This window comes from Cebus imitator, unplaced genomic scaffold (genome assembly GCF_001604975.1).
Source record: "Cebus imitator isolate Cc_AM_T3 unplaced genomic scaffold, Cebus_imitator-1.0 Scaffold78, whole genome shotgun sequence".
NCBI lineage: Eukaryota > Metazoa > Chordata > Mammalia > Primates > Cebidae > Cebus > Cebus imitator.
Window position 1 is genome coordinate 2,288,367 of NW_016107393.1, and position 15,051 is coordinate 2,303,417.

The window sequence follows — 15,051 nt, forward strand, 5'->3', positions numbered from 1 at the left end:
AAAAAAAAAAAAAATATATATATATATATATATATATATATATATATATTTCTCTACCCTAAAACCACATTTTTTATTAGAAAAAAATGTGTGTTATTTATTCAGAAAGGGTTAAATAAATCTGTGGTTTTCAGTACAGACAGGGCATATTTGCATCAGCCTAATAAGTTCTGACAAAATAGCTGGGAAACTCTGATCTAATTCACAAAAATATAACTCCTCTCAATCTGCTTTTCTTATATCAAGTCAAGAGGCAGATCATTGTCATTTTGTTGATTCCTTTTTCTTTTCCCACCTTCTAAGTATATGAATGACCTGCGGTTTTATCTTTAAGTTCTCTAATTGTCTCTATATACTTAGCCCCTCAAAGATATCACCCACTTACATATCTAGTAAACAATTAACTTTTAATTAATACTAAATCTACAGTTTCACATCTTATGTCTCTCAGGACTTCTGAACTCTCATTCCCACTGGTGGACATAGTTGCTTGAATTTACAATCATTGCCATGTAGGCAGAAAAAGTGACTGGAAGGGAGAATACGGTGATATTCCTACATCCATTCAACTAAGTGGGCAGAACCAATCCTCAAAGTACATAGAGCAGAGAACTACTTATGTGGTAAATTTGAAGGAACACCACAAGATTTCATATTCCACAATATCTCCACAACAGATAAGCTTATTTTAGGGTAAATAAGATTTAATGAAGGTAAGTAGGAAGTAAACAAAGGAAGGTATTAAGCGTAGGGCTTGGTCTGTGAAAGGCATTTGTAGAGAAGGGGGGCTTTAAACAACAACAGGTAATATGGTACTTTGGGGCACTTTAGGTGGATGAGGTAAAAGAAAAGGTGAAGAAGAACATTTTGTGTCTTCCCAATTTGTTTTCAAGGCAAGTGTTTCAAGAACTTCCTATACCTGCCAGGTGATCAGGATTTGTGTGTGTTGGGGATGGGTCCCTGCACAGCTCCCCCACTCAGTCTGATAAGAGCACTCCACTGAATTGTTTGGTGTAAAAGTATTTTCATGTTATTGTTTATGAACAGATGAATAGCAAGAGGCGAAAAGTTTGTCATGGACATCTATAATATCATTACAAAACAATATTACAAAACAGCTTATGTATATGCAGCAGTTCCTGGGAGCTCCCATTTGGTCTTGTGGGAAAAGCATATGGCTAAAATTCTAGAGAATTGGGATGACGACCAGTTCTTTCACTACCTTCTGGAGGGCAAAATATTTAATCCCTTTTGGCCTCAGTTTCCTCAACTGTAAAATGAGATTTGATCAGATGACTGTTAAATCCCTTCTAGCACTAAAATTCAATAGTTCTAAATAATGGCATTAGAAGCCATCATCTTCCACCAAATAGCTCCATGGCTTTAGGCGAGCCTGTTAATACTGTGTGCTTCCATTTAACCTTAGGAGTGTTCAGATATTACCATGGATTTAGCTTCGGTGCTCACATTGGGAATAAAACACCATCACTAATCTGTTAGCAGTGCTACATGTGTTGCATTTAGTGAACTGCCTAATTCCACCTGCTGCATTTTTGGGTCAGTAAAATGAGAAGTACTTTGCTATCTCCAGGAAAAAAGTTCCTGTGTTGAATATATTCTTGTAGTAATTCAGTGGAACTATTCTTTTGGACTCAAATAATTTCCTCAGGAAGACTACTATCATTTAAGGGTATCAGAATTGACTGCGATAATACCAGGACAAGCTTTTCACTTGGTGCTTCTTCTCTGCCCATATGGGGTTGGAGAATCATTACATCTGATCTACATATACATAATAGAGACAATAAGGGGGTAAATGTGATTGAGATACTTAAAAGTGAAGATTTCTGCCACCCTTTCATTTTGCTGTCTACACCAATTGCACCAGGACATGAAATGATGTTAATAAGAATTCTTGACAGCTGTAATTGTAGACCTTCACTTACACCCAAAATGACCGATGCTTTATCCTTTTAGTTTATATAAGATTAAAAGTGATTTTTCCATGAAGGTAAATCTTGCTTTGTTTTTTAAATTTAAAAGAATCCGTTTCTTCTAATAAGAAAATAAAATCAAGAAAAACTACTTCTACTAAGTATAAATTATTATTTTTTTTTTGTTTGCTTTGGTAGTATTAACTTTTGTTTCTGAGCTCTTAGTAAATGTGTCTGGTTCACATCTAGGAAATTGTGCTGAACTAAATAAATGATAAGATGTTGGATTTAGTAACTCTTAGAAACCTTTTTAAGAAAATGTGGTGCATTTAAGGCTATTTACTATATTTACCAGTCATTCTCAACTGAAGTGATTTTATTATTATGGCTGCTATTGACATCTAGTGAGTAAGGCCAGGAATACTGCTAAATTCCTACAATGCATAGGACAGCTCCCTACAACAGAGAATTCTCTGGCCAAAATGTCAATAGTGCTGTGGTTGAGAAACTCTGATTTAGACCAATTGGAGTAACCAGAGACCAGTTAACATAAGAGTAACACACAGCAACATGACCAAAGTTTGGCAGCGTTCCTTTGCCTCAGAGAGGAATCTGGTTTTAAGTGGCTCAAGCCCCTACCACAGAAAAGACAGCTTGCTTAGCAGTACTTGCTGCCTGGTGGTTGTATAACTGCAACAGGCCTTGACATGGATTTAACCTGTGAAAAAAGGGCCTATAAAGAAGCTGAAAGACATGTTGACTTCAAGGAAAGATAAATCTTTCTCCATGAAATAACTGCTACCAGTGGAGAGGGTATTTATTTGCTTTTAACTCTCATGTCACGAGAAGTATATTTTATTAGTTTGAGGATGGTTGAAAATAATGTTGACTCTGATTGTTCCTTTAGCTCCTCGGGAGAGAAACATTAGGAACAGGCATCTTGGTAAAGCAAACAGTCAAAAGCTAATTACAGTCCAGCAGCTATGAGAGAGAGTGAGCAACTTAGGCCACAAACCAACGTGATGTTGTGATTTAAATAATACTTTCAAAATCATGACACATTTGCCTTTTTGTGAGTATTTATAGTTGTTACATGCTTTAATTTATCAGATCAGTAAGTGCCTAAGTTTTAGAATAATTTAAACAATTTTCTAAATACTTCAGTATTGATATTCCAGCTGGATTCTATGGTTTGGTAAATGTTCCTGGAAATATCATCTTGGAGGTACAGTCTATGGGAAGAAGATACTACCTAATTTCATGTACTAAGGTTTTCTAATGGGTTGTGGAAAACAACAAAAATCATGAAAATATGATAAAAGGAGAGAAGTAAAATTTGAAGTTGGATTGATATAAAAAGACTATGGAAAAGGCAGCTAGAGATGGGAAAAATAGAAGTGGTTTGGGGTGACATGGCATTTAAATGGCTGTCCCAGTGCTACTGTGAAATGTCATGGTTTCAGTACTCGATAGTGAGAAGCTCAGAGGAAACAGCATAGCAGAGAGAAGCAGCACTAAGTAAGGAGCAGACGGGAAGTAAGGGAGGAGGAAACTCACATTGCATTTACATAGGGCAATTCTGTTTGGATAGATAAGAAGGTTGCAATTCACTTTTATTTTGCAATGCGCAATGACTGTACCCTCAGAGCAAAAGTAATGAATAGCTGAGGGTAAGCAGTTTTCTTTACCTTATTTGTTTCTTCATTGAATATTGTCTGATTATTTTTTGCTGGTTCCTTTAGCAGGTCAATGTAATCATCATGGAAGTCTTCCAAATTTGGATTCATCTTTAAAACTTCTCCCTGCTGTACAAAGCAACAGCTAGTGAGAGCCTGAGCCAGGAAATTTGGAGGAACAGTGCCATACACTAACTACTTGGAAGAAAACATAGACCACTTGCAATCTTTCAGCAAATGTAATCCACAAGAGACTGGTATACTCCCATGATGTGTTTTATAAAATTATCCCTCCCAGCTCACAGTTTCCCTCCTGCCTCATTCCTTTGATAAAGTTCATTGCCAGTAAAAATTGGTTGTTGAAAGGCCCAGCAGGAAAAAATGTAATCATTATAGTAGGATGCTCCTGCAGGAGCATTCTCTAGAGAAAGGAATCATTATGCACGGCAGTGTAAACCATTAGGAGAGTCTGGGGAGCAGCAGTGAGGCAGAAATGATTAAAGGTCTCTAGGGGAGAAGAAAGTAGGAAATCCAGAGAATCTACACAAGCAAAATACTGGGGAGACTCTCGAAAAGATGAATAAAATAACACTGAGTATAGCAGAGAAAAACCGCAATTGAGAGCACAGGATGCTCCATGTGGTTGAAGATATTTTGTTCCTTGTATTTCATGGGGCTCTGTTTTAGTCATGGAGGTAGTGGCGATTTGCAAAGTGCTGTGGAGTCAGTGTGAGAGCTGAGAAGACTTTGTAAAGGTGGAAAGAACCACTGGTATCCCACGTGATAGAACATACCAGTTTAGAATGATGATTATACTGTAATAGAAGAGTCTCTATTTGACCCACAACACAATCCTTAGCTGGGTCTTAAACAAACAGGTATGCTCATCAAAATGCATATGCAACACTGGCTCAGAGCATTCAGGGAGACCCACTAATGGGGAGATTCTGCTTTTAGTACCAACTCTAAACTAAACTGGTTTGTATTGCTCTATGAGTCACTCTGCTTTGGTATGCAGTTGACATCTTCTTCCAAAATATCAGCTGGTGTGGAAAGAATGCTAGATTTTGAATTAGATCTAAATTCAAATTTGAGATCCACCACTATTGACTGTTGGGCCCCATGTAAAGCACTTTTACCCTCTTTGGACTTTTCCTTTCTAACACAGAAAACATTCCCCTTCTTTTCATCTCAAGATTATTTGGAAATCACTGGAGATAATATATATGAAGGTCTTTTGTAAGTCTCAAATTGCTAAACATTAGAAAGAATTTCTATCACTATTTCAGCCTTGATAGGAATTGCTGAGCCCACTCTCTATAACCCCTGAAGAGAGAGGTATAGCATCCACCTTCATATTTAATAACATAAAAAAATAAACATTTGCTATTTTCATACAGACACCTGTAAAATGTTGGTAAGCATTCTTTGGCAAGTGTTTGTTGCATCTGTAACTCATAAAGGTAATACTGATACATATTTCTCTTGCCAGAGATACCGTTTCTCATTTCTACATCCACCTGAATTAAACATCTTCAAGCACTGAATGATTGTTCTTGTCTGTACCAATCTACTGGGTGTTTACTACAAACGTCAAAACTCTTTCGAGAGAACCTGCTTTAAAAGGCAAATCAGGTCAGGCATGGTGGCTAACTCCAGCATTTCGAGAGGCCAAAGTGGGAAGATCACTTGAGCCCAGGAGTTAGAGACCAGCTTAGGCAATATAGTGAGACCTCAACTTTACAAAAATATCAAAACATTGGCCAAGTGTGGTAGCACATGCCTGTGGTCCAAACTATTTGGGGGGCTGAGGTTGGAGGATTGCTTGAGCCTGGGAAGTTGAGGCTGCAGCGAGCCATGATAACACCACCACACTCCAGCCTGGGCAACAGAGCAACACCCTGTCTCGAGATAAATCAATCAATCAATGAAAGACAAAACATAGTATTAAATACTGTGTGGGAGACTAAACTTAGCAAAGCCGGAGTGTTTCCTTAAGTATAATCAAGTAGGAGGGGTTGGAATGGCAATAGTAGTTTTATGTGATGTAATTACATTTAACAGTTAGATGTGATGATTACTTTAGTGCTATAGCCTGAATGTTTATGTTCCCCTAAAATTTCTATGTTAAAATTCACACCTTAATGTGATGGTATTAGGAGATGACACCTTTGGGAAGTGATTAGGTCATGAGGGGAATCCCTCACGAATAGAATTAGTGCCCTTAGACAAGAGGCCTGAGAGATGCCCCTCATTCTTCTACCACGTAAGGTTAGAGTGAGTACCAGGAAGTCCTCACTAGACACCAAATCTGCCAGCATCTTGTTCTTCAACTTCCATCCTCCAGAACTATGAGAAACAAATGTCTGCTGTTTATAAGGTATCTTGTCAGGGGCATTTGGCATAGCAGCCCAAATGGACTAAGACAGGGAGGAAGGCACCCAGTGCCATGGGAGATCAGGGCGGGAGTGATACAACTAAGGAAGGATTTATGGAGGAGGCAGCATTTGGGTTTGGCTCTGACAGGTGGTAAGATTTCGAAAAAGAGACAGAAGGCCATGTCCTTGAAGTAAAGGTTTAGAAGCGAGAAACCCCAGGGAGCATAGTAGATCAGTGGGATACAAACCCTACGTGAATGTAGAAGCACATGGTTTAGAAAGGTGACCAGCCTCAGAACACCAAAAGGCTCTGAATTGGAGCTTGACTTGGTGATGAAGCGTTTGTAGTGGAGTTTTGTGAATGTGAAGATGACACTAGCAGAACTGTTTAGGAAGGGTAATCTAGCTGGGTGTATAATTAGGGGACTCCTGACTAGTGCAAAAGAGAATCCAAGTGACAGATTGAGCGTGAGAAAGAGAGAATGCCATCCTGACTACAGTGAGTGTGGAAGGAATGGGGAATGAGGAAGCTGGAGAGGCTGTGGAAACTGCTCTTTCAGGAAGAATATCCATGAAGGCAAAAGCCGGAAAGGGATACAACTTGGAGAAAGCAGATTTTATGAAGCTGACTCTCACTTGAAGATGTGCAACACAAATGACAGGAGTGTTGAAGACAAGGAAGAGCAAAGAGTGGGAGGAAGCGGCGAGTTTTAGCCTGTGTATTGAAAGTCAGAAGCGCAGCAGCTCCTGAGGCGGGGGGGTGTGGAGTGGGAAAGAAAGGATAACATGTTGAAAAAGATAACATGAGATACATGGTTTATTAGCATTGTGAAGCATTGATGGGAAGCAAATAACTTATATATTAGAAATATTAATAATTCCATACATTAAAAATTTCAGTTTTCTCAAACCTGATTGGAGAATTTGTGTGTGGGTAATAATACAAAAGAAAGAAAAAGCTATGAACAAAGGTGTTCATTGTAGTGTTACTTAAAACGGTAAAAAGGTAAAAAAAAAATCTAGATTCTTAACCAAAGGATAAAGATAATTTGGTTGGGCACCCACTGAATTAAAAGCCTCACAAACTATTTGAATGGAAGAGGCACATAAACTTATTACATGAAATTCCTTCAGAAAAAAAGTGACTGGTAGAAATAAACGTAATTCTGCTCTGAACTGCAAGACCACCATTAGGCCTCAGTAAGAATTATCACAACAGTAATCTTTAGTATCTTCATAGGCAGTCCTCAGAGCTACCCTGGGATCCACTTTGCAGATCAGGAAACAGAGACTCAGGGAGATTAAATAATTTACCCAAAGTCACAAAGCCAATAATTTAGGGAGTTGCTATTTCAAGGAAACTGTGCTTTGCTCTACAGCCTTTGCTCTTAATGACCTTGCTATTCTCTCCATCCTCAAAAACCAGTTCAGCCAGCTATGAAAACAGCAATAATCAAACCAGTTTTTGACATGACATTAACAAAGAAACATGTTTTTCACTTTAACTGGCTTTGCCTAGACATAAAAATTTTCTCTGTATTTGTTACCATCAAATTTGTATTCTATGAAAAGTGATCATGATTAGTTTACTATTTTTATGAGGCAAAGTATTCAATGAATATAACACCTGAAGAATACTTTTATTTTCTCTGGTGCCACAATTTGGAGAGGGGGAAAAAAAACCCTGACACCTATTATTTATGAACAAAACCACAAGCTACTTAATTATGAAACCAAACCATAGGCTACTTAATACAAAGTTTACTGGCAGAATCTTAATGGCACACATTTTTTAGGATATGATCCATGAAAATGTAAACTAGACACCTTAATTGTGTTTAGCCCTCATTCCCAGAAATATTTTTCTCTGCAGTGATGGGAAAGAAATAGAATTAATTGTCAGAAACACCCAGATAATTATGTTAGAAAGCTGTGAAACAAATGTGCACATTATGTCCCTTGAGAAATTCTATTAAAACATCTTTGCATCAGAAGACATTTGATTAACAATTTTTATTTATTTGGCTTGAAAATACGTATTTGGGGAAGAAGAAATTACCTTCAGTTTTTCTTCAAGCTCTGTGAGGGACCCACATAATTCAGCCACAGATTCAAGAACCTCTTTGTGTTTTGTCACTATTTTCTCAATATATTTCTGTCCTTCTTCCAAACCTGGGGAGGAGAAGGATGAAACTAGTTTTAAAGGTCAAATATTTAGCAAGAAAGAAAGTCCAGGTGTCAATTCATCTTCCTAATGTCCAGCATGAGGGCTGATTAATTTAAGTTCTTAATAAGTATTTGCTGAACAGATAAATAAATGAATAAAGGCATGTTTCCAAAAGTTAGATATTCTAGGAAAATGATTACATCTGCTGTACCACGCCACTTTCATGTAACCTAAATAAGGTTGCTATATGAGCTTTAAGGCTATATGAATAGTCTTAAACCTTAATTTTCCTCAGTTTTTCCTGTTCAGAAAATTCAGTGGTTCCTCACTGCTTAGAGAATAAATTCCTCAGGATGGCATTCAAGGCCCTTCCATAACATGGTTTCAATCTGCCTCTCCCAAATGTATGTCACTCTGATTCCCTCCTGTATTTTATTTCTGGGCAAACAGAACCAGCAGCTCTTCCCTGAAGATCCCCACAGCAGCTAAGTGTTCCTTCCTCTACCAGCAGTACTGTTCCTCCACTCTTTTTCTGCTGTCAAAACCTAACCTACTCTTTAATGTTCACCTGAAATGCCAAGATTTCTGTGAAGATATTCTCAATCTTTTCCAACTGGATTTCTCTCTATTGTAATAAAAATAGCTATCATGTAGTGCATGCTTATTATTTGCCTGTGCCTAAACACTGTATAATCATTGTTCAATGTAATCCTTGGATAGATTCTACTACTATCCACATTTTACAAATGAGGAATGTGATACTCAAAAGAACTTCTTGCCTGGGCAGGGTGGCTCACGCCTGTAATCCCAGCACTTTGGAAGGCTGAGGATCACTTGAGGTCAGAAGTTCAAGGCCAGCCTGACCAACATGGTAAAACCCTATCTTTACTAAAAATATAAAAATTAACTTGGCGTGTTGGCACATGCCTGTAATCCCAGCTACTTGGGATGCTGAGGCAGGAGAATCACTTGAACCCAGGAATTGGATGTTTTAGCGAACTGGGATCATGCCACTGCACTCCAGCCTGGGTGACAAGGCAAAACTTCGTCTCAAAAAAAAAATTAGGGGGACTTCTCTATGTGATTCAGACAATAAATAGGAGAAGAATGATTTCAACCCAGGACTATCTGACTCCACACCCTAAGCCAGGTTGTAGTGCACATTGTTGTGGGCTGAACTATGTCCCCCCATCCTGCCAAATTCATATGTTGAAGTCCCAATTCCCTGTACCTCAGAATGTAACTGTATTTGGAAATAAGATCTTTAAAGACGTGGTTAAGTTAAAATGAGGCCATTGGGATGTGGCTCTAATCCAACATGACTGGTGCCCTTATAAGAAGAGGGAGAGATACTGGAGGCGTGTGTGTGCAGAGGGGTGACTACGTGAAGAGGCTGCAGGAGGTCAGTCATCTGCAAGCCAAGCAGAGCGGGCTGAGAGGAAACCAACCCTGCTGGCATCTTCACCTTGGACTTCCAGCCTCCAGAAGTATGAGAAAACAAGTTTCTGTTTAAGCCACCCAGGTAGTGGCATTTTGTTATGGCAGCCCTAGCAAACAAATACGAACATTTTATATCTTTCTTACTCCATTTACCATACCATGACTTCAAGGCCTAGGCTGTGGTCTCTTGAATGCAGGAACCAGGTCTTAGTTGTCTTTATAACAGCTATGGCTTTTAGTAGATCACAGGTATGCAAAAATGTTTTTGAGATAATTTTTCTGCATGAAAATTCTGAGTTCAGTAATGCTTGAGTAGCTTGCAAGAGTTGATATAATCTTAAAGTACCTTCTTTGATGAAAATTTTAAAAAAAGTATAGCTTCCCTACCAAACAGATGGAGACTCATGTCATTCATTTATTCATTCAGTGATTCATTTATTCATCAAATATTTGTGAGGCAGTTAATTTGTCATTAGACAGTGAACTAACAGGCAAAATCCCTCCTCTAATACAGCTTATACTCTGGTAAGGAAAGCCAGACAGCACAAATAGCTATATAAAATGTCAGTTGGCGATAAGGGGCAGGAATACAAACAAAGCCAGATGCAGGATGTTGCATGATGGGAAGGGAATTTAACTTTTTAGGGGCTTTGTCAGTGTGTATCATGCTCTGAGACTGAATAGGCATTGATCCAGGCACAAAAAAAGTTAAAAAATATATATACTTTCCTCAAGTTTATGGGCAGTAGAGAAGACAAACAAATAGGTGTTTATACCATAATGTAAAATGTTCAATCATGGAGGAAACATACACCAGGCTATGGGAGCAGAGTGTCTCCAAAATTTTTTAGTGCACTTACACAGCAACTCCAGCAAGAAGATGTCACCTCAGTTTTCATTGATTTTTCAATCCATATTTTATTATTTTTATGTTTCTACCTTTTTCTTCTGGAATATCATGAATAATTCATTCTTAGTAATTTAAGTAGTGCAGTATAGATTCTACAAAATTCATGGCTCTCCATAGATAGTGTTTCATGTTATAAGAGAAAATATCTGACTACAGCCATTGGCAGCCAAATTAAGCATTTTGTACCAACTATTGTGTCTTCTTTCTGGGCTGTTTGCCTGGGCATTGGGAATTACTCTTAGTCTCATAGGACGGTTACCAGGAAATTCATGGAACTTATTCCTCAGAGCCCTCAAGAACTATCATCCTCCAAGGACTTCTTAAGTGGTGGCCTCTGTTAGGAGGAAGGACCTCTCAGGATGCCATGATATTATCTTTTCTAGTCACGGAAGAGAAGAAAGCAGAACTTGTAAAATGGCAATCTGAGTTCTCCCATTTATTCCACAAGTAAGAGGAAAGTAAAGGAGAATTTTCCAGGTCTTTCTTAAATTCGTGAACCAAAAGCCTTATAGAAATGAGAGGGCTGGAGACTTCAGTCTTAGCTTTTTGTCTACTTAAAGTATGACTGAAGTTTTCTATGTTTTTCAAGGGATCAATCTAGTGGAAATTAGATTTTTTTTTTTTTTTTGTCGTTTGTTTGTTTATATAAGCTGAGTATTGTTCTGGTGTTATTACCCTAGAGATGAATAACAGGAATGGAGGAGAAAAGAGAATAGAGAAGGAAGGCTTACGCAAAGTAATTAAAAATCTGCAGGCTTCATCTGCTGTCAGAAATTCCTCCCTCTGCTCCCTGTTTGCTTTCCCTGGCTGTGGGCTATTACCTTAAACCTTTTCTCTGAATAGGTTGGTGTACTGAAGACCCCGAGGACTTGCCACGCTCTTGCTATCTACTGGATTAGGCTCAGTATAGATTCGTTCAATGGCCAATCACTGGACATCTTAAAAGAGATCTCACCATATAAGTGCTGGGCCAGGTCAGTGGCTTCCTGAATCCTTTCTTCTTGCTGTGGCACTGAGGGTGCAATAAACTTATTGAACTGCTGGTGGAGAATTTTCACAGCTTCCTTTGTCTTGCACTCTGTGGAATATCTTCCAACTCTTACAACTGTGGCACTTGCATCTTCGTACCAAAAGTGACACTAAATTTAAATAGGATAAAGCACAGATGAAAGAGACACCACCCTCTAAAGTTCTTAATTTTGACAAGTGAGGTATCAAATTTTAATTCTCTCAACTTTATGTTCACATTGGCTTGAACTAACTCATAACAAAGAAAATATTAAAACATAATCGTATACTTTTGCACTTAAATGTTAGTGGCAGACATAAGTACAAATATGAAAATACATACAAGTAAAACTATAAGAAAGTAAAAATATGAAAATATATTTGATTCTCCTGCCTTCTTAGGTTTGCCTAAAATCTGATTCCAAGAAGAATGTTGCAGACTTATGAGAACAGGCAGAATAAAAAGCATCTGGCACTAAAAAGAATTCAAATACATGCTAAATGGTAAGAAAAAAGCCAGCATGTTCATAATCCAGTACAATGAACTGATATCATTTACAATACACTGCTAGAGTATTGCCTGATGAATACTCTAATAAATAAAATCTCTTTGTAGAATAAGATTCAGTTTATGAATGGGGAAATATCATCCAAAGAATAGCATTTCACCTTTTCTTAATAGAAAATAGTTATATTTTCCAAACACAGTGGAGAATGAGACAGTTTCTCATTAAAAATAAATAACTGTGGTGGAAGGAATATCTGACCCAGTCCTGAAGCACTTATGCAGGGTGAGAAATAGAAGCACATGACTCAGTTAGAAGTTGGTTTTAAATAAGTACCACAAAGGTGCAATAAACCTATACATCATATGTAGAAGAGTGCTCATTTTGATTCTCCTTAATCTGGTGTTAAATCTAAAAGCTCAACTGCATTATTGGCAAGGACACTCTGTATCTCACAATAATGGGCAACAAAGAATACTCAAGAACTTTAAGTGCAGAATTTCTTCAATATTAAGTGTTAAACAATAACCTTATCAAATTTCACATATTTTATGTATACTCTACCATGTATCCTCTTGACAGTATCAACAAAAAACATCAATAACAACTTTTTGTAGCTGAAAAATCACAGTATCACTTTTTAAAAATAAATATTTTCAAGTTCTGTGAAATAAGCCATTCTGAGCATTTTAAACAGATATCCAGCAGTGAACATAATTTCATGATAATTAAACATCTTCAGTTGATGAGGTTATGGACAAACAGGAACACTCATACATTGCCAGTAAATCAGCGAAGAAATTGACCAATACAATCAAAGGCCTTATATAATTCATCCCCTTTGATCCCCCAATTCTATTTTAGAGAATTATCCAAATGAAAAAAAAATGAAAAGTAGCATGATACATGAATTTAAAGACAATAGCAGCTAACGCAACATTGCTTTAAAGTTGTAAAATAATTTTTGTAAACAACATTACAATGTGGATACCATAGCAACAAGAAGATACCTCTTCTATCACCTCCTGGAGATGCTCAGTCAGGTCCAAATTCTTCTTGTAATCTGTCACAACTTTGTCAAAGTCATCCACATGTTTTTGCAAATCCTTCATGGCTTCCAAAAGAACATTGACTTTATCACTTGGATAATTTAAGAAAGAATCAGAGGTTTTATTACTAACTTTTTCCATTTTCCTTTTCAAAGCCTGTGTGAAAAACAAAAAGTTTTAAAAATAACATTCAATCTGTATTTAAGATGCTAGTGATTAAATACTGAGAGAAAAACGTAAAAGCTTTTGCCGCTTCCACCAATCTACTAAAATAATAATTATTACAAATATATTATGGAAAGAATGGGGGTTTTCCCAAATATTCGATTGAGTTAGCATTTAGCAAATAAATAGAAAATGTACGATATACCAGGTCTATTCCAGATTTTGAGAATAATAATATGCTATTTTTTTAAAAGACAATGATAATTAAATCAAATACTTCTCCTCAATAAGCTCACTGTCTCCTGGAAAATGCATTCAAATAATCTAGCCAGTACATGTGATAATCAAGGTAGGAATAAGAGGCTATAGGAGCAGTGGAGCAAAGTAATGGCATAGATGGGTGCAAGAAAAGGAGGATTATAGAAGGTGTGCACATGCATCCATGCTCGTGTGTGTGTGTGTGTGTGTTGGGGAGAAGGATGGAAGCAGACAGGCTGGGTAGGCTTGGCAGAAACCATTCTGGATCTGCTTCAAGAGATAAATCCATTTATTATATTTTTTACATGAAGAATACAATTGTTATAAAAATGGAAAAATACTCTTTGAGTCCCAGTGCTACAAAAAGTCAGAGTTAGGTATCTAGATTCGAAATGCAAAACAATTTTGCAATAATTGTGTAGTACATATAATACACATGTGCATGTACACAAACCATACTTTCTTGTTAGCTGCATTACACATACACACGTGCTCATATACAAACCATACTTTCTTGTTACCTGCATTTTTTCAGCATACATATCAACTTGTTGAATTTGATACTTAAGCGCCTTCAGATTCCGAGATTTTTCATTTTTCTTAGTGTAATTAAACTTCAAATTATTGAATTTCTTTTTGATATCTTTGAATGACTCTTTGAGCTGTAGTTCAATAAAAAAAATTGGTGATTTCCTTAAAATAAGGAAACAAAGTCGCTTGCAATAAATCAAAGCATTTGAACACTTCAAAATATTGATCTTAAAAATGTATTAAGACTAATTTTCTTTCCCTCCCTCCCTCTCTCCCTCTCTTCTTTTTATTTTTTTCTTTTTGAGACAGGGTCTCACTCTGTCACTCAGGCTGAAGTGAATTGGTGTGATCTTGACTCACTACAACCTCCGCATCCTGGATTCAAGTAATTCTTATTTCTGTCCTAAGTAGCTAGGACTACAGATGTGTGCCACCATCCCTTGCTATTTTTGTATTTATAGTAGAGACAGGCTTTCGCCATGTTGGCTGTCTCTGGTCTCGAACTCCTAGTCTCAAATGATCCACCCACCTTGGCCTCCCAAAGTGCTAGGATTACAGGCGAGAGCCACCAATCCCAGCCTCAGAGTGATTTTCAACAGAAAACAAATTTGCCAAGTGGACATACAAAGTGAATTTAAATATATCTTCCAAATATAAGTAATTATAAAATGTTTGTTAATACTTTTTGATTTGTAATTTTTAATTAAGATTATATCTATAGAGCATTCCTTTATCCCTCAAGTAAGAAAATTTCTCACATATCATACATAAACTTTTAACAACTCTAATTTTCTTATTTGTGTTTATTTGATATCTTTTTCCCAATCTTTCTGTTTTCCATACGGTAATATTTGTCCCAGGTCTCTCTTCCAATACTCTCTCACAGCCATCATGTATACATTTATTAAGGCTCCAAAGAGCTATCCATGTTGAAGAGGTCAATGAAGCATTGACATTTAGACCACCTAGGGCATTGGTGGGGTAGAACAGAAGACCCAATATGATGAGATTTACTAGAAAAATAACTAT

The 15,051-nt window shown here is 37.1% G+C and overlaps 1 protein-coding gene across 4 annotated transcripts in view; it reads right to left on the reverse strand.

Moving 5' to 3' along the window:
• The window catches only part of CCDC141 (coiled-coil domain containing 141), a 204,814-nt gene that overhangs the window by 9,642 nt on the left and 180,121 nt on the right, over nt 1-15,051 (reverse strand). For 3 of the 4 annotated variants that reach the window (XM_017532732.2, XM_017532729.2, XM_017532727.2), the window contains 5 exons: nt 14,013-14,153; nt 13,030-13,224; nt 11,461-11,644; nt 8,048-8,160; nt 3,623-3,739 (listed from right to left, as the gene is read on the reverse strand). In XM_017532732.2, the coding sequence (XP_017388221.1) occupies nt 3,623-3,739; nt 8,048-8,160; nt 11,461-11,644; nt 13,030-13,224; nt 14,013-14,153 (750 nt within the window). The remainder of the gene's footprint in view (nt 1-3,622; nt 3,740-8,047; nt 8,161-11,460; nt 11,645-13,029; nt 13,225-14,012; nt 14,154-15,051) is intronic. The other variant, XM_017532728.2, reaches the window with a different exon arrangement.